The sequence below is a fragment of the Taudactylus pleione genome, unplaced genomic scaffold (genome assembly GCF_031769625.1).
Source record: "Taudactylus pleione unplaced genomic scaffold, aTauple2 ptg000256l, whole genome shotgun sequence".
Lineage (NCBI taxonomy): Eukaryota > Metazoa > Chordata > Amphibia > Anura > Myobatrachidae > Taudactylus > Taudactylus pleione.
Window position 1 is genome coordinate 17,408,129 of NW_028284658.1, and position 19,230 is coordinate 17,427,358.

General features: G+C 41.1%; 1 protein-coding gene across 2 annotated transcripts in view; it reads right to left on the reverse strand.

Moving 5' to 3' along the window:
- The window catches only part of LOC148514993 (protein MTSS 1-like), a 166,058-nt gene that overhangs the window by 64,516 nt on the left and 82,312 nt on the right, over positions 1 to 19,230 (reverse strand). For both annotated transcript variants that reach the window (XM_088480706.1, XM_088480705.1), the window contains exon 4: positions 8,863 to 8,947. In XM_088480706.1, coding sequence (XP_088336832.1) covers positions 8,863 to 8,947 — 85 coding nt within the window. The remainder of the gene's footprint in view (positions 1 to 8,862; positions 8,948 to 19,230) is intronic.

Below are 19,230 nucleotides of genomic sequence, written 5' to 3' on the forward strand. Positions count from 1 at the left end.
AATATATATATATATATATATATATATATATATATATATATATATATAATAGATAGATATATGTGCGGAAATTTAACGAACTGTATTGTAGAGCATTGTGACATAAAAAATAACATATGCTAAAGCCATGAAGTGTTGGAGAAAGTTTATTTGTTGTATTTTGATCTGTTTATTATGCCAGATTGTAAGTATGCTGTCATGAGCAGATCACTGCACTGTTTTTGTTTTGTACTTGTATAAAATCTGTTCACTTTCTATGCAAACAACTGGTGACTATGAATACTGTGTAAAATTAATAGTTTTCAGAATGTGTTTATAATTCTTAAATACCAGATGGTTCATGAACAGTATTCCTTGTCTGACTGGTGTTTGCCAAGACCACTATTAGTGTATTTACTGCATTTGCCAGAGTGTGCTATTATCCCTGTTGTAACAAGTTCTCTAGCAACATCAGAGGTCTTTGCAGGATTACCAGCACCACGTTTAATTACCGACCCTTTGGTTCCGTGGAAGGGTAAGCTCTCACGAGCAGGGACCTCTTCCTTCATGTGCTTCTCTTTACATTTTCTTCTACTCTCTACTCCCCATTAGGGCAACTAACACGGGACCGCCAATTCCCGGCAGCTTATTGTGAGTGCTTTAATCACTATTTCAGCAATGTATATAAGTTGTGTCCTTGTCCTGTACTGTAATGTACCGTATGTTACTTGTTTCTTGTTCACCTATTAGTTCTATGTTCTATGTACTATGTAAGGCGCTGCGGAACACTTGTGGCGCCATATAAATAAAGGATAATAATAATAATAATAAGGGTGTCCTTTTGTGTGTTTGTTAAATTAGCTGTGCTAGAACTGCTAATATCTAAGCATGTGAAAACTTCCCCTGAAAAAGTGGCATCTCATTAAAAGTTCAAAATGACAGCTTTCTATTTATAGTAAGACAGGTGTGTTTTTTAGGTTTTAATTCAGTCTTCCACTGTAAGCACTTAGCAAGGTCCCAGCAGTGGAAAATATTGCATGAAACGTCGTTACTAAAATGAAGACATTTCTAAGCAGTGAGGTTGTTAAAATCAGTAGTTGCCAGCAGGCTCAAAGAATTTACTGATGGACATGTTGTGAAGAGTGTTTTAAGTGGTTAGACACAACAAATATTCAGTTAGCACTTTACTGCTTTATCTATGAAGAACTACAAGAACTATATGTAAAACAACTGGGTCTATAGATTCTCCTCATAGGCACGGTTGTCATGAGAACACAGTGGGGATGTTTTATGCCAGTGTGAGAGACACACCATGCTGCTGCCTTATATTGCTAATATCAGTGTAGTTTTCACACTGAGCATTGGCCAACTTGCACCACTTTATTAAAGACATCTCTAATTAGCCGACTCATTTGCCTTGGTACTGAAATCCGCTTTTGAAAAAAATGCTGAGGCCAAGAGGAATTCCCCCACTTCCCAGTGGGTGCAGTACTATAGATATACAGTAAAAAGGTCGACAATGTCTAGATAGACACCATATGTTAGACAGTCAATAGGTCGACTGGGACAAAAGCGTGACACACTAAAGGTCGACATGTAAAAAAGGTTGACTTTTTTTAGGGTTAGGTTTAGGTACTTACCGGAGGGTTAGGGTTATGCACTTACTCCGACGGTTAGGCACCAGGAGGGAGGGTTAGGCACCGGGCCGGGGGAGGGGGGCCCGGGGGTGGGGAGGTGTGTTATGGTGAAGATTAGGGCAATAAAAAATAAAAATTGTGCTGACAATTTGTCTCGACCATCTTCACGTCAACATTCTTATATATGTCACCTTTTAGTGTGTCGACCATTTGTCGGTCTAACACCTGGTGTCTATCACTGGCGGAGCAAGTGACTCTCACCCAGCCCTGCCGAAAAATCACACAGCAGCCCTGCCTATATCATTTGCTCCTCTACTGCACTTAACTCCTTGGAGCTGGTAATTAACAGTGAAATTTTATTTACAAACCACAACAATATCACTATAATAATTAAATGCATTGTTGATTTCTATAAAACATTTTTATTTTATTTTATTAAAGGACCTTCAATTGTTCGTTTATTAGCCAGATTTATTTTCTACAATTTTAGTAGCTCTTCAGGTGGTTTCATTTTACTAAAGTAGCTCGCACTTCAATTAAGTTTGGCGACCACTGATCTAGACACTGTCGACCTTTTTACTGTATCTCACAGGTTCTCAAACTCGGTCCTCAGGACTCCAAACAGTGCATGTTTTCCAGGTCTCCTCACAGATTCACAAGTGAAATAATTAGCTCCACCTGTGGATCTTTTAAAATGTGTCAGTGAGGAATGTGAATACACCTGTTGGGTGACCTGGTAAAATGTGACCTGTGTGGGGTCCTGAGGACAGAGTTTGGGAACCACTGCTCTGTTAATCCACACCCCTTCCATTCAAGGGCTCAAATACAGCAGCTCAAAACACAATGAAATATCAGACTAAAGCTGGCCATCCACTATACAATTTTCTGTCAGATATCTGTCCAATCTGGCTGGTTGGAATGAAAACCTGGTAATGTATGGGGGTAAATGACAATCGTCCATTTGCTCACAAACACTGGAAAATAGCCAAAAATGGTTGTTCAGAAAAATTTGTTAAAAACACACAAATGTAACCAATTTGAACAACTTATTTTTGTCCTTTTTTCATTGTTTAAAACCATATGATCGACTGTCATTTGTTCCCAGGTTTTCATTCCAACCAGCCAGATTGGACAGATATCCGACAGAAAATTGTATAGTGGATGGCCAGATTTAGGCTGGCCACACAATGGGCCTGATTCAGAGATGCACGCAATGTGGTTGCTGCTACAATCCTGTACGAAGTGGACTTGCAAAAATATACTGACTAAGCCTCCATCTTGTGCGCAGAGACACGGCATATTATGCTGGGTACACACTGACCGATACATTGGCCGATCAATTGATCAGCCGATGTATCTGTTGCCTGTCGGCCAGTGTGTACCCGCGATATGTTGGTGAACGTCGCCATTCACAGAATGATCGCATTGGCTGTGCTGCACAGCAGATGGACAGATATGTCTGCAGACATATCTGTTCATCGGCAAGTGTGTACGGGCAATCTGCAGACCGCCTGTACACACACAGCAGCAGTCGCGAGGAGGGGGGCGGGACACGCCCCCGACAAGCCCGCCAGGTCCCGCCCGCCGGGACCCGAGGGCACAAGCAGATGATGGCCGTTCTGTGTATGAACGATCATCTGCAGAAATATCTGTCAGGTGTGTACCCCACCTTTAGATCCGCTTTTGTATGTAAGCAGCGGATACAATGGAAACATCGGTCGCATATTAAACCTCTGAGCAAGACTGCGCTGTCGCAGAATGAGCGTCTCACCCAAGAGACGCTCATTCTGAGACGGGGCTTCTACAGCTGCATATGAATTGGCAGAGGCTCTCTAGAGCACGTCCACAAACCGGCCAAGGTACGCCTGCGTTCCACAGTTACCTCCCCCAAACACTGACTACCTGTCACACACTATGCGAAAAAATCCTCTCTGCGACTGTCGTCACTATCCTATCCCTGTGTGTGTATAGTGTGACTTTGGGGCATGCGCAATATAAAGAAAAAAAAAACCTGTCTATTGCTCCAGACATCAATATTGCGTTCATCTTTGAATCGGGCCCAATATATCTGTGGACCTAGTCTATCACAGATATATTGCATCGCCCGTACTGCACAGCAGATGCCATATACCATGCATATACTGTATATCGTTTAAATATATTTGTGTGTACACACGACCGAAAGAACGTCCCATATGCTGGCCACCGGAACCAGTGAAAATGACATCACAACTGGTTCTTCTGGCCAGTCATACCGGGCAGTCAGTTTGTAAGTGTGTATGCACAATATCGTTTGTGCATAACAAATCGTTAGATCAGCCAGCACATTGTTCAAGTGTGTACCCCACATAATATCATTCACTGGGAGACAGAGGATGCTGGAAAGTTCTGCAGTTAATGCTGTTCCAGGCAAATATAGTATTTTTCTTCTTCCCTCAATACAGGCTGCCTGGGAGTTGATACTTAGAGGATCAGGGATAAGAGAACAGAAAAGCAGATGGGACCCTTATGTATGAATTAAAATTTGTGCTCTACATAAGTGATAGCTTGAAAAATGTGACATTTTAAAACATTAGTAATAATCAAAAATAATCGAGCGGGGGTTGAACTGGTCTTATAGAAGTGTGGTACACCCCAATAGTCAGTGCAGGACTGTGTTTCAGGACAGATTTTTGGTGGTTTTTAAGGCATAACTGGACTGCTGGTGCTGTGTGACATATACACAAAGATATTCTGTGCCTACTAATTATACAGCAGTTGTCTCACATACTGACCTCCTGGGGAGAACTTTTACCCTGAACGTCATGACATCAGACAGACAGACTGAACCACAATGCTACATGACACAAGATCAGAGCAAAAATAATCTACAAAAAAAATTATTAACATCACACACAATTTCTATGCATACTTAAGAATCATCTAAATATTGATCAATGAGTTATAATTATATCCAAAATGGATAATTCTGCAATATTCGCTAACAGAATGTTAAAAGCCCCTATACGAGTATATGTTTCAAATGTTAATTTTCCAGTAATTTTCCAATATTGCGCACAGTATTTAGCAATTCTCAGAACCACTCCCATACACAGTGCCAGTTAGCTGGCTAATTTAACAGTTAAGACCAGACTGTTGTATGTTCAGGTTCAACACAATAGCCAAACATAATTAACATTTCATGTAAATCATTCAGACAGAAGCATCATAAGTGAAATAAACAAACTAGGCCCCAAAAGTCAGATGAACCATAAAACCAGATTTTCTTGGGTACAATTTACTGTTAAACCAAAATACATAAATTTAAAAAATACTGAAAAAGGTCTCTGGCAACACTGTTCAGTCACACATTTATATGTTGTTTCCGGCGTATCGGAGCAACATATCGGTCGGATCGCTCATTGTGTACAGCCAATCTACCCACTCCCACAGTCGTTCGTGATGTATTTCGGTCGGCTGTGCTACATGGCCAACCAGACAATATCGCATGCGACACCGTACGGAAGTAGGAAAGCGCTTATTGATTTCCATTTCTCCTTGGTTTGTTTCTTCAGAACACTATTAATGATGGATAATGTCACAGTTTTTCACCGCGTTAAGCGACAAACATGAAAACCAGTGAAATCATGACGCAGCAAACAGAAAGACTTTGAAGAGCTCCTCTGAGCACGGTTTTCTTTGCATGCTCCCTTATCCTACTTCCCCCCCCAATATCACCACATGACATGCTGAAATCTGTGAGCTTGTGGGAGCCTTATATAAATTTATCATTCAAAGAAGCATTGGGGGAAAAAAAAAAAAAGAGATCATGATTTGTGCGAGGATAGCTAATAACAGTGAAACTCAATTGTATATTTAAAAAGTTACTTAAATTTTCACTTTAAAGGGAAATTAACCACTTAACTATTTTTCCAGCAAAACCGGTCAGAAATTGCCGGGTCCGCAGAAAAGTCAAGAGAGTCGGAGGAGATCCATTCTGCAACATGGTGGTCCGGTCGCACCTCGTCAGCTGAAGCACAGCTGGCTGCGTTCGCATCCCATATGACCAAGTCAGTTAAGTGGTTAAAAAAACCTATATGAGTTTGTGGATTTAAAGTATTACATATATTCCCTATAAACTTAAAGTAGATATGGAGAAGATGAGAAGTGTATAGGAACATTCCTGATTAGCTGTGGACCACTATTTGATTGCCATTTTAATACGGGCACTGAACCTGGATGTTAGTAGGACGAATAGGAAGCTGCAGGCTCCAGTCTTGTAGCTTTCTATTAGTCTGCTCAGTCACACACCATAGGCCGTGTGTGCACAGTCACTGTTCTGTACTACAATAATTGTGGAAGCCCAGGAAGTTCTGTTCTGTTTCAGCATGCAGATCCCAAAATCACCCGAAAATGCATATTCGTTGCAGTGTGATACGACTAGGATGCACCAGGAGACTGTGCTGATTAATTTTATATGTGACACTTGTATAGCTGTGTGCGACGGAGTCTGAATCTGCGTATGAAGTGCTACGATGTAGAGGCCACAACTTTTTTTCCACACCATATTCTGTTGTGCTTCGTATATAGACTCAGTCGCACACAGATATACAAGTGTCACATGTCAAATTAATCAGTGCGGCCTCCTGGTGCGTCATCACATTGCATTTTAAGGCTAGCATAGGCACACAGGACCACCTGGTGGCTCACTTGCACCAGGTGTCTCCCGCCACATGGCGTATTGAGACTAGATGTTTTAGGAAACATCTCTATTAGTTTCTCTAGTTTGCCATCAAAAATAAGCTGCCAATCTAGCAGCCTTGACTGCACTTAGCAGACTGAAAGATAAAATTCTAGACTGGTTTATTTTACTCAGATACCACACTTAGGGTGTGCGCGTCTGAGAGCAGACTCAAAGGAAACACCTATGTAATACTATCAGAGGGTGTTCTGATAGAGGCGTTTTACTTATGGTTCAGCTATAGCCAAGACCTAGAAACACACACCTCCCTTAAAGTACACGCAACACTAAAAATTATTTTTTCTTACCACACCTAAGAGGCATGTCGGGCTCTTTTATACGCCACATGTTAGTTTAAATTTCACCTTGCAACAAAACCATGGTGATCCCTCACATGGGTGGATCATTTGAAACAAATGGAGTTATCTGTTGAGCTCCACTTAGCGATTTGGAACAGGGACATTCTACTAGTATTGGATTAATAATTCTTAATAGTGATAAGACAGGTAAGCAGACCCCAAGTACAGCAGTGGGCAACATATGCTGCCAAACCTATCACTCATCCAATAGTGGAGAGTCAGGATTGTCAATCAAGTTGGCCACACACCAATTCTTGCCTACTTTTGAAAAAAGCATTTCACGGAGATTGTGAAAACACCACCTCTGAGTGGTGGACATATGATACTACATCTGAGAGGCATGTAATAAAATGTACTAGAATAGCAAAGTATCTATCTTAGATTTTAAAAAAATCTAGTCATCAACTAGTAAAAAGTAGAAAACACACTCTGTGCCTCTCCTATAGCTACTTTGACACAATTATACCCCTTTTCCGCCGCTGCAAAAACCGTGTAAAACTCAGAGGAAAAGGCTCCTAGGAAAAAATCCCGGGTAAGGCTCAGTGGAAACGGGTATCCCGGGTAATCCGACGCAGGTCCCGTTAACAGCATAGGGTGAGCCGCATTCCCTGGGGCTTGTAGATTATGTAATCTACAAGAGCCATCAGAAGAAAGCCACGGCAATGTCCCGGGGCCAGCCAGCGGTGTAAAAGGGGTTCAAGCCGCTGTGATATTTGAGGCAAAATCGTCCACATCATCCAGTGTGTACACATTATTGCGTTCTCCTAGGCATCGTTCATCGCATATTCAGATCTGCCTACAGTGCAGGCAGATCTGAAGATATCTTTAGCAACTTTGTTCAATAGTCTAGTTCAGGGGTCAGGGAACTTTACCTTTTACCCCATAAATATATTTAAATACGCCGATGTTACCCCTTTGATTTGAAAGGAAGGAAATCATATAGTAGTGCCCCCATATAATGCCCCTGTAGTAGTGCCCCCATATAATGCCCCTGTAGTAGTGCCCCCATATGATGCCCCTGTAGTGCCGCTTGTAAAAAAAAAAAAACACTTACCTTACTCTCCGCATCCGCTGCTGTCCTCTCCGCCCAGCTGCTCCTCTGAACTATGGGAGAGAAGTCATGATGTCTCCCTCATAGTGCGCATGGAGAGAGCCGGAAGCTGGAGTTCAGAAAAGAACTCCAGCATCCGGCTAACGCGGCGCTGCAGGGAAGGAGCCGGGCGCCCGCTGGTAATAACATCTCAGCAGGCGTCCGGTTTAGAGCCTCCCTGTGGCACAGACGGGCATGCATATGAATCATTCTATATTATAGAATGATTCATATGCATGCCCGGCTGTCCGTCCATTACACCCTGGAATTAAATTTTTACCCCATGTGGGGTAATTTACCCCTGTTACCTGACCACTGGTCTAGTGTGTACACCCTACTGGACGACCAGGCGATATGTTAACGTTATATAATGAACAATGAAATGACCAAACGATGCAAGCTATATCGTTTGGTCGTTTGAAAGAATGCAAAGTGTGTACACTTTATCGCTTGTTCTGGGGTTCAAGGGAAATCAGGGCAATCATCGCGTAATTTGCACATCATCTAGTGTATATCCAGCTTTACACACGCACAATTTAATGTTTTAAGAGAATTTAAATAATGTGTGTCGCTAATAACAATTGTTTACAGAGCATCAACAGATAAGATCAGCAAGAACTTGTAGTGAAAAACAAAAGTTGGTATAATAGCTGTAGTCTTCCTGTGTTTACTGCACTGTTCAACAGGGGACTAGATACACAGAATGTGATATAAGATCCAATAAGTGACATATCTATTTACAGAACACCTCAACAGGTACAGGTTGAGTCTCCCATATCCAAAAGGCTTGGGACCAGGGGTATTTTGGATATCGGAATATTTGCATACCATAATGAAATATAATGAGCATGGGACCCAAATCTAAACCCAAAATGCATTTATGTTTTATATACACTTTATACGCACAGTCTGACGGTAATTTTATACAATATTTTCAATAAGTTTGTGCCTTAAATAAAGTTTGTGTACCATCAAAAAGCAAAGGTTTCACTCTCTCAGTCATGCTAAAAAAATTCTGTATTTCGGAATATTTGAATATGGAAGACTCAATCTGTAGTACAAACATAGACCACTTACACTGTTAGATGTTTCAGTCGGGATTCGATGTTCCTGTGTCTCATACACATCCTGGTGAGTGCAGACCCTATTTCTTTTGTTGCTCCTGGAAAAGAGAAAAATTTACCTTTTCATTCACGTACCATATTTAAAATTGAAAAATCAAATTTGGAAAAAAAAAAAAAAAAACGCACACAAAAAAGATAATTAAATAAGCACTCCAAATTGTTAATTTATATGAAAAACAGCTCATCCTAAATATCAACCCCATAATATATCAATTATTGATTGGTAAAAGCAAGCTTTTGTATATGCTATGTGTCCCCTAGAGCACAGGTTCTCAAACTCGATCCATGGGACCCCAAACAGTGCATGTTTTCCAGATCTCCTCGCAAAATCACAAGTTAAATAATTAGCTCCACCTGTGGATCTTTTAAAGTGAGTAATGAGTACACCTGTGCACCTGCTGGGTGACATGGAAAAGTGACCTGTGTGGGGTCCTGAGGACCAAGTTTGAGAACCACTGCCCTAGAGACACTGTTCCATCAGTGTCTTTGGACGATATTTAATGACAATTTGGCAAGCTAGCAGAGGGGATGGCATCGATTCTCATTTTAAGAAATATAAATGTGGTGGAAAAAATATGCCTCGAATTTATAGATTTTAACACATATAAAAAGGATACTACTGTAAAAAGTAGCCTAATTGTGATAGGCTATAGCCTAAAATAGGGGTAGGTAACATTTTACTCTTTGGATGCCAGACATTCAAGATTACAAGCTAAAAAAATGCCCCCACCCCATTACAACATACACAGATATTTGCAAAACTAGTAGATGTATACTAAAATGGTTAGTGGCTGCCCTGTACTTCCTTTTCTGAAGCTAGGTTGCTCAAGTTCGGTTTACAATTTGTAGTCTAGAGGCGAAGACATGCTTCAGAATTATTTGGCTGTAAGCAGGACTAACTGTGGCATGGTTCACTCACCAGCGGCCCAGGTTTCACTGTGTGTGCAGGCCACACTTTAGTTCTTCTGTTTGAAGAGAATCTAGAGAACTAAATGGGTCTCCTCACTGAGTGAGGGAGGTGGTAGAGGATGGATGGAGAATGCCTAGTAGGAGATGGTCTAACCCCAGGAGTCCTGCTAAAAATATCCTTGAGTGCCACCTTGTGGTTCTAATGCAAAGGATAACCTACCCCTGGCCTAAGCTTTGGGTTTAGAGAAACACTTTCTCCACACCATGATGAATTGTTTCACAGTGGTCAAGCTATGGTCCGTGATGTCACGTTTGGTTAGGTCATGTCTCATTAGGTCAGAAAAAGAAAGAATAAAAAAAAACTCAAATTCAAAAAGTACTGTGGTTGCATTTCAGTCACGAAAATCTTCTCACTAGTTTGTAGTGGACCAGTGCTAGAATGTATTTTTATTTAGTAGAGAAAGTATCCATTGATCCACCCAACAAGCACACTGTTCGTCATAAGTAAATTTCACAGTTATGCGTATAAATAGTTAACTTTTTTTTTTTTTTTTTAAATGAAAGTCTTGAATTCTTGTACATTAGTTGCACAATGTTACATAAGGGAATTGGAGAAATACATGAAATATTTCAAGAAATCCACTTTAAGTGTACCCGTGGAAGCAATTAAATAAGCTCAGGGCTCTTAACCTGGGAGCTTTAAGCCAACGGTAAGTCCCACGGCTAATTGAATTGCTTCCAATGTAGTCAAAAGTGCTACAAATTATTTTTAAAACATTTACATTGCACATCAGACTTTCCATTATCATCAATCCCATATTAGGACACTCTATGAAGCCTTCCACTGCCTAAAATGGTTAACTATAGTACATTTTTGACTGTTTGAACAATGAGAACCTAATCATGTGTCTTCTTGGGAATAAATACTACAATTACAGCCCTGTAGCAAACTTTCCCATAGTCCAACATACAAACACTGAATATAAAACAAAACCTTTTTGTGCTTGAAATAGCATAAAATGAAAGCAGGGCATGAATAGCAAACAAACAACTTAACAACTGATTTGGCAGAGCACCTCCCAGTCAGTCAAATAGACTGGGCAATGTCCCAAACTGTGTCTGTTATTCTAATTTACCTGGGTGCATTGCACAACCAAATGAGTGTAATAGCTAGTCATCCAAGATAGAGAGCACTTAATCCAGAAATCAATTTTATGTGCTGGCAAAATAAATCTCACAAGAGACAGAGACTATATGGTCATTTGTCTTATAGAAGGGATTCAGCATATATGAATATTTGAGATCTGTAAAACTTTAGGCCTCTGTCATTGGGATTAGCAGTTGTGCCAGTCAGAAACTTGGTGCATATATAGCAGACTTCAGAGTCCTGTGAAGGGTCGGTACAAATGAATAAAAGATCTGCATCATTTTCAGGCTTGACAAACATGCACAAAGTGACTTGAATTGTTTGTCTTGAAGTGTACTGAAAAGCTCCATCCACGTGAAAAAGAGGGTTCCGTATAGTGAGGGGAATTGTATGAGGCTACTCCTGAATAGTGTGTCAATGTGGTGCTTTTAGAGAGCAACAAAAAGTATAAAATAGATAATTTTGGGATAGTATGTTATGTTCTAAATCTATGGGATGAATCTGATAAAAAGGAATGTTCAGGAGAATCATTGCTACTTTCATGTACTCAGCAAATTCAAATACAGCACAGGTTCTATACACCAGAATCGGGGACAGAACCTGTGACTTAAGACACAGTGAGTCATGATTCAATGGTTTGAGAGAATTAGCTCACATCTAAAGTGGCCGGTAGCTAATTCAATTGTTTGTGCTACCAGCACCATGGTGATTGAGACGGCTGCATTCTCGTACCCTAATGCAGGGGATTCGCGGCGTTAAGCAGCTTCTCCTGTGCTAAGTGCCAAGCTGCAACCAGCTTCAGACCCCTTCTTAAGGTGGAATTCTGCTCGCATCTCAGGAGGGTGCAAGCAGAAATCCACGATAAGTGCATCGTCAGGGCTGGTAACCCAAACCCGGAGGGAGCCATTTCCCCCAAACAATTGAATTGTCCCATTAGCATCCAATTCATGGACAACCACCAACATACCAATAAAAATAAAGTTACATTTCAGTATGGTACATTATTACATTATATTCCCAGTTCATGTTGAAATTTTATGATAGAGATGTAAGAAGTGGGGGGACAGAAGAATTTGGGGTTAAGGGAACAGAAATAAAACAGGACAATGGGGGGGGGGGGAAGACACAGAAGTGAGAGACAGGAAGTCAGGGCTGGGGGTGGTAATGAGAGCCAGGAAGAAGAGAGGGAGGAGCAATTAGGGAAAAATATCTGCAAGACTGTGCATGATTACTAGCAAACCGATGTAAGACGGGACCAACACATAATTGCGGCTGATTTTCAGAACTAGATCGCACTGGCTTTGTAGATTGAAGCCACTTACTCCTCCTTTCTTGCGGTTATCATTACATGTACAGCCATGGCCAAAAGTTTTGAGAATGACAAGTATGGTTTTCACAAAGTCTGCTCCTTCAGTTTTTATGATGGCAATTTGCATATACTCCAGAATGTCATGAAGAGTGATCAGATGAATTGCAATTAATTGCAAAGTCCATCTTTGCCATGACAATGAACTTAGGGCCTGATTCAGACCCACTCGCGAGCGGCTGTCCGCTCGCAAGTGGGTCGATGTTATGAACTGAGCATGCGCACGACGGAGGGAGCTCCGTCGTGCGCATGCGCCAGACGCGACGAGCGAAGGAAAGTCCTTCGCTCGTTGTGTCCGATCAAAGGGGGCGTGCTGTCAATGTTGATTGACAGCACGCCCCCTTTGGTGGGCGTGCCAGGGGCGTGCCTCCCTGACGGGGGCGTTCCCACGGGAACGCCTCCCGTCAAAAGCCGGCCCACTGACATCACTAGTGATGTCAGTGGGAGTGATTTGGGCTCTGATAGAGCCCAAATCACTCCGGAGCTTGCGGTTGAAAACCTCAACCGCAGGCTCCGGCTCGCAAATTTGATGGTCGCGATGGTCTCGACCATCGCGACCATCACAATGCACGCTCGTATAGCCTGTGGGTGGTGACCCACAGCTATACGAGCGTCCAGGAGGACGCTCCATGAAAATGGAGCCCGGCCCTCATTCAGAGCGTGCGCTCTGCTCAGAGCGTACGGCTCTGAATGAGGGCCTTAATCCCCAAAACAACATTTCCACTGCATTTCAGCCCTAGCACAAAAGGACCAGCTGACATCATGTCAGCGATTCTCTCGTTAACACAGGTGAGTGTGTTGACAAGGACAAGGCTGGAGATTACTCTGTCATGCTGATAGAGTTAGAATAAAGACTGGAAGCTTTAAAAGGAGGGTGGAGCTTTAAAACATTGTTCTTTCCTCTGTTAACTTACCTGCAAGGAAACACATGCAGTCATCATTGCTTTGCACATAAAGGGCTTCACAGGCAAGGGTATTGCTGCTATTAAGATTGCACCTATATCAACCATTTATCAGATTATCAAGAACTTCAAGGAGAGAGGTTCAATAGTTGTGAAGGCGGCTTCAGGGCGCCAGGACAGTCTCCTAAAGTTGATTCAGCTGTGGGATCGGGGCACCACCAGTGCAGAGCTTGCTCAGGGATGGCAGCAGGCAGATGTGAGTGCAACTTCACGCACAGTGAGGCGAAGACTTTTGGAGTATGGCCTGGTGTCAAGAAGGGCAGCAAAGAAGCCACTTCTCTCCAGGAAAAGCATCAAGGACAGACTGATATTCTGCTAAAGGTACAGGGATTGGACTGCTGAGGACTGGGGTAAAGTTATTTTCTCTGATGAATCCCCTTTCAGATTGTTTGGGGCATCTGGAAAAACGCTTGTCCCGAGAAGGAAAGGTGACCGCTACCATCAGTCAGACCTGTGTCATGCCAACAGTACAGCATCCTAAGAGCATTCATGTGTGGGGTTGTTTCTCAGCCAAGGGAGTGGTCTCACTCACAATTTGCCCAAGAACACAGCCATGAATAAAGAATGGTACCAAAACATCCTCCAAAAGCAACGTCTCCCAACCATCCAAGAACAGTTTGGTGATGAACAATGCCTTTTCCAGCATGATGGAGCACCTTGCCATAAGGCAAAAGTGATAACTAAGAGGCTTGGGGAACAAAACATCAATATTATGGGTCCATGGCCAGGAAACTCCCCCAGACCTTAATCGCATTGAGAACTTGTGGTCAATCCTCAAGAGGCGGGTGAACAAACCCACAAATTCTGACAAACTCCAAGCATTGATTAGGCAAGAATGGGCGGCCATCAGTCAGTATGTGGCCCAGAAGTTGATTGACAGCATGCCAGGGCGAACTGCAGAGGTCTTGAAAAAGAAGGGTCAACACTGCAAATATTGACTATTTGCATAAACTTAACATAATTGTCAATAAAAGCCTTTGCACTTATGAAATGCTTTTCATTTTACTTTAGTATACCATAGTAACATCTGACAAAAGGTCTAAAAACATTGAAGTAGCAAACTTTGTGAAACCAATGCTTGTGTCATTCTCAAAACTTTTGGCCATGGCCGTACTAACAACATTCATTCTCTACCTCATTGTGCCAACCACTGCCATTCTACGTAACAAGTGCCTGTATAGGATATAAATAATTTTCAAAATTATATTCCAATAATCATTTATATACAATATTCCATCACATACAACCAATAACTTAAAGCACTTTCTTGATCTGAACACAATCTCTGCTCCAATATACTGTCAGTGGCTTTAACTTTAAAGCCATGATCAAACCAGGATGTTGCATCATTTATGACTCAACAGTCCACAAAGGAACTTAAATCGTACTTCATTCACCCATTCATCTGCAAGCGGCACCAAACCTGCATCAACTTGCATGCTTCAGAACTGGCCTTGTATGCTTCAGAACAGGAAACACGGAAGGTCACAAAAAAGTTGCCTGTTTCAAAATGTAGGATTACACAATTAAAATAGATTTAGAGACGTATTGTTTTTTTTCCAGCTAAACAAATAATTAGATAATTTGTGACTGACACCCTTAAAACTCATGGTAATGTTTTATAATCAGAGCTCTGTGACAAAGTATAAGGTTATGCAGAGAACACACGTCAGCAGATAGCAGATAACAGGCTGTGTACCTGGTCTGTAGCTGTGACTGCTTTCTCACTGAGAGATTGAAGGTCCTTTTGAATGCTTTGTGTTAACAGTACACATACTGTTTGAGAGGATGTAACATACCTCCCTCTGTATAAATATTTCACTACTCTGTTACTCATGACACAAAGATGGCAGAAGGTTTGGTAGGTGCAAAATAGGACATGCCTTTCACAGATGTAACAAACCTTTACGTGTAGAGGCCAACTATATACAGTAAATATTTTGACAAGGAAAAAGTTTTCAATTGAAAAAAATAAACTGATAACTTTACAGATGTGTCCATATACATCTATTCTCCGTGCGCTACAAATCACTTTACACATAAAATGAGTGGGCATCATGCGACTCGGTGGCGCCAAGTGTCTTTTCGTGCAACTTTTTACATGAAAATGTGTCTTATTCGCAAAGTGACCACACTAAGGCGCAACTAGGAGGGCTATTTTACACACAAGGACATGTGGACCCATCTATATACCTGCCTCTCTTGCAAAGGTCAGTTTGTATATGAAACAATACAGTTTCAGACTAGCAAAAATTAATGAATGAATCATTCAATCTGCTACTACAATAGCAAGAACAGCTGTAGACATATGAGTGACATACCCAGAACATCATACAGGTTATAAAATGTTACATTTACACAACAGTGTATTAAAAAAAAATTAAAAAGACTGAAAAAAGTAAAGTATATAGCAGGCAGTGGAACTGTAGTTACACTATAAAATTAGCTACAGAGTTCTAGGTCCAACATAGAAGGTACTGCAAATGTACAATAATTATAGAGACCTGATCCTTGGTGCTCTGCAATGTTTTACATCAGGCGCATTTTAAAGGCCAGTTAAATACTGTTCCTGAACTCCCGCGCACATAGGAAACATGAGATATGTGGTGGACATGACAGAGCTGGTAGCTGAATGTCTGTTCATACTGTGCCCCAATGTAAAAAAAGAAGTGCAGAAAATTAAATACTAGCAAGCAGTATCTATGTTAAATTGGTCAAAATTCTACAGGTTGAGACAGATTTTGCCATAGGCATGCAGAAAATTGCTTTCCAGGACTTTGGATAGCTTGGCATTATGGGAGCAAGGGAAAAGCTCATCTTCATCTTGTTTAGTGAAGCCAGGATAGAAAAGTGAAAGACAAATGTGCAGAGGACATGCAAGTGGGAGAAAAGAAGCTGTGGTGAAAAAACTGCTGTACATTTCCATTGTGTTCTGCAGCAAACCTCGCAATTACCATATCTCAGGAACAGACTGTTCTGTACTAGTTTTAACTAGGTGCAAGAATTTAAACCTCCCAAGTTTATTATTCAGTGTGATATGGCAAAAACAGCGGCTAGCTGGGCCCTACAACCTCCAGTGGTGAAAAGCAACAACAGCACATTTTAATTGCAATAGGCAGGTCATTATATATATATATATATATATATATATATATATATATATATAATCCACAGCATACAAAACGGCACTCAGGAGACTTTACACTGGGGTGAAATAACGTGTTTACAGTGCAAAGTCTCCTGAGTGCCGCTTTGTATGCTGTGGATTGGATAGAGGGGAGTGATCTCCGCCTCGTTGAGGGCACCTGGAGCAAGGTATTTGCCCAGCTTGGGGCCTATGGAGTGCCGGGACTTTCTCATGCAAATATATATATATTTTTTTTTTTTTCACTATAAAATTTAATTTATAACTTCCTTATAGGAATACTTTGTTACAGAATCAATTTCTTGATTATAATCAATTACTATGCACAAATATTGAAAAAATTCTATTTACTCTAACTACAAGCCTTAATATGACACCTAAAACAAGGATATGCAGGGGCTTAGGAGAATATAGTCATTCTAACCTCAGTCCAATGTCTGTCCATACAAGGACCATTTAGACATGGTACATAGGAACACATTTTGCAAGAAAGATATTCCACTGTGGAAATCTTCAGTTTTAATATTGAGGAAAAATATTTTTCCTTTTCACTTTCCAGAGGTGCTTTCCCATTAATGACAAACTACACAAATATTTTCTTACTAGCTTAGCTTCAGTCACAAGCCAGATAATTTTAACTAAATGACAGTACATAATTGCATGGTAACACTAGCGAGTGGCAAGGGAAAAAACATGAAGACACTACACATACAGATTATTATTATTAATCAAGCCAGACATTTTTTGCATCCTTCCCTTTCGGCTGACTAATGCCATGCATGAGCAACGTGTCGGTGTACCAACTAGTCCAACCTTCAAGTTGCAGTACTTGTAAAACGACAAAGAGTCTAGGGGACCTATCCATTACCCGACTTTGTGAACAATTCGACCAAAAACAGGCTGGCACCGCACCTCGGCGACATGAATGTCTGAACGCTAGATGTACAGACTTTCAGGTCGCCTAATGGATAGGCACGTGTCATCCTTCTACTTGAAAAGCTGCCTCAAATTGCCCATTCCATTTTATTGCCCTCACATCTTCCCCAAAAATAAACAAACATTGTCCAGCACATATCACAGCCCATCACTCCAAATTGTCCAGCATAGCAAAATACCCAACTGACTGTCTAGAACAGGATAGCCCAAATTTCCAGACACATCAACATTACTCATTCCATGACACTACTGGGGATCAGAGCAGCAAACTAACATATACTAATCTTCAGCAGCCTGATCAGTTATAATGCTGGGTACACACGGGACGATCTGTTCATCAAACAATATATCTGAACGATCTCCCTTGACATTCCCGGTGTGCTGGATGTACGATATTGTTTATCCACACACCAAAGATATCGTTAACGACCAACGATCGTTCTCCTATATGGAAAATTAACGAGATCGTCCAGGTTGGCCTACATACATGGACGATGGAATAGATCGTTATCGACCAGCGGGAGCGCGCATTGTTGGTCGTTCACTGCATACACACGGAACGATATCGTTCATATCGTTGAAAGATATCGTTCCATGTGCGCGCACCTTAAGTTTTTTACAACAATAACCTAGCAGGATTTCGAATGCAGCAGAGGAAACCACAGCTATAGATTTCATTACAGCTATATATATCTAGCATATAAAATTTGTAGAAAGATTGGGATGGGCAAGAGGAAATCATCTCTACTGAGGGAAAAAGGGGACTTTAAAGTATATTGTAATATTGGAAACAGACATGGGTAAGCACAAAGAGCTGCATCCCTTTGTACGATTCAGCAACAATGTAACCATCTAACATTCATTAACTATCACTATAACTATGAAGTTACTGAATAGTGTGAATATTTATAGAACTACCAGAGGTCATGAGTCTTTGCACTGAATTTAGTAGGTTCCAGTATCTCACTAATCCTTTAAAGAACTAGCAATTACACTTTTTTTTTTTTTTTTAAATGTTTAGCAACCCTGACAGATGGGCCCGATTTCCACTTTTCAGAAAATCTGCTGAGCTCAAGTGATCATATGCATGTCACATGCAGGACTTTCATGTTAGAGGTTTTACCTTTCTGTACGCTAATAAAACTAACCAGCAACATGAGCGCATATTCATGTGCACACAGTCAAATGTCAATAAATCAAACACACAGAAAGGACCACTGGGGGATTTAAATTTTTTTTTCTTATTAAAAGCATCTAAAGATCAATTGGTTTAACACTTGATTTGCCAATTAAGTGAATTAAACGTTGGGTGTGTTGTCATTTAAAATTGTTCTACAAGCAACTTTAATGTTCTAAAGACACCCAAACATCAGAGATGGAACGCTGTGAACGGATTAGCCAATCGGAAATGCCGACCAGCGGATATCGATGTTCTGCGATCCGTCACAGGATCGGTGAAATTCTACATGTTCCATTTCCCCGATCTGCCAATCACGATTATTTTTTGCCAGATTTTAAAAAGACAAAATTCAACCATGTTTCTATGGCGGCGCCATAGAAAGGGGAGAGCTTGGGGCAGTCCAGCATCTTCGAAAGTGCTGGTCAAGCCACGTAGAGTGACAAACAAGGGGCGTGACATGAAGCCTCGCCCCTCTCCAGAGTGACCACGCCCCCTCTATGGGAGCGCGCCCTGCCCGCTGTTCACCCTAGAGTGAAAATTATATATATATATATATATATATATATATATATATATACACACACACACATACAGTCAGGTCCATAAATATTGGGACATTGACAGAATTGTTATATTTTGGCCTCTATTCACCACCACAACGGCTTTGAAATTAAAC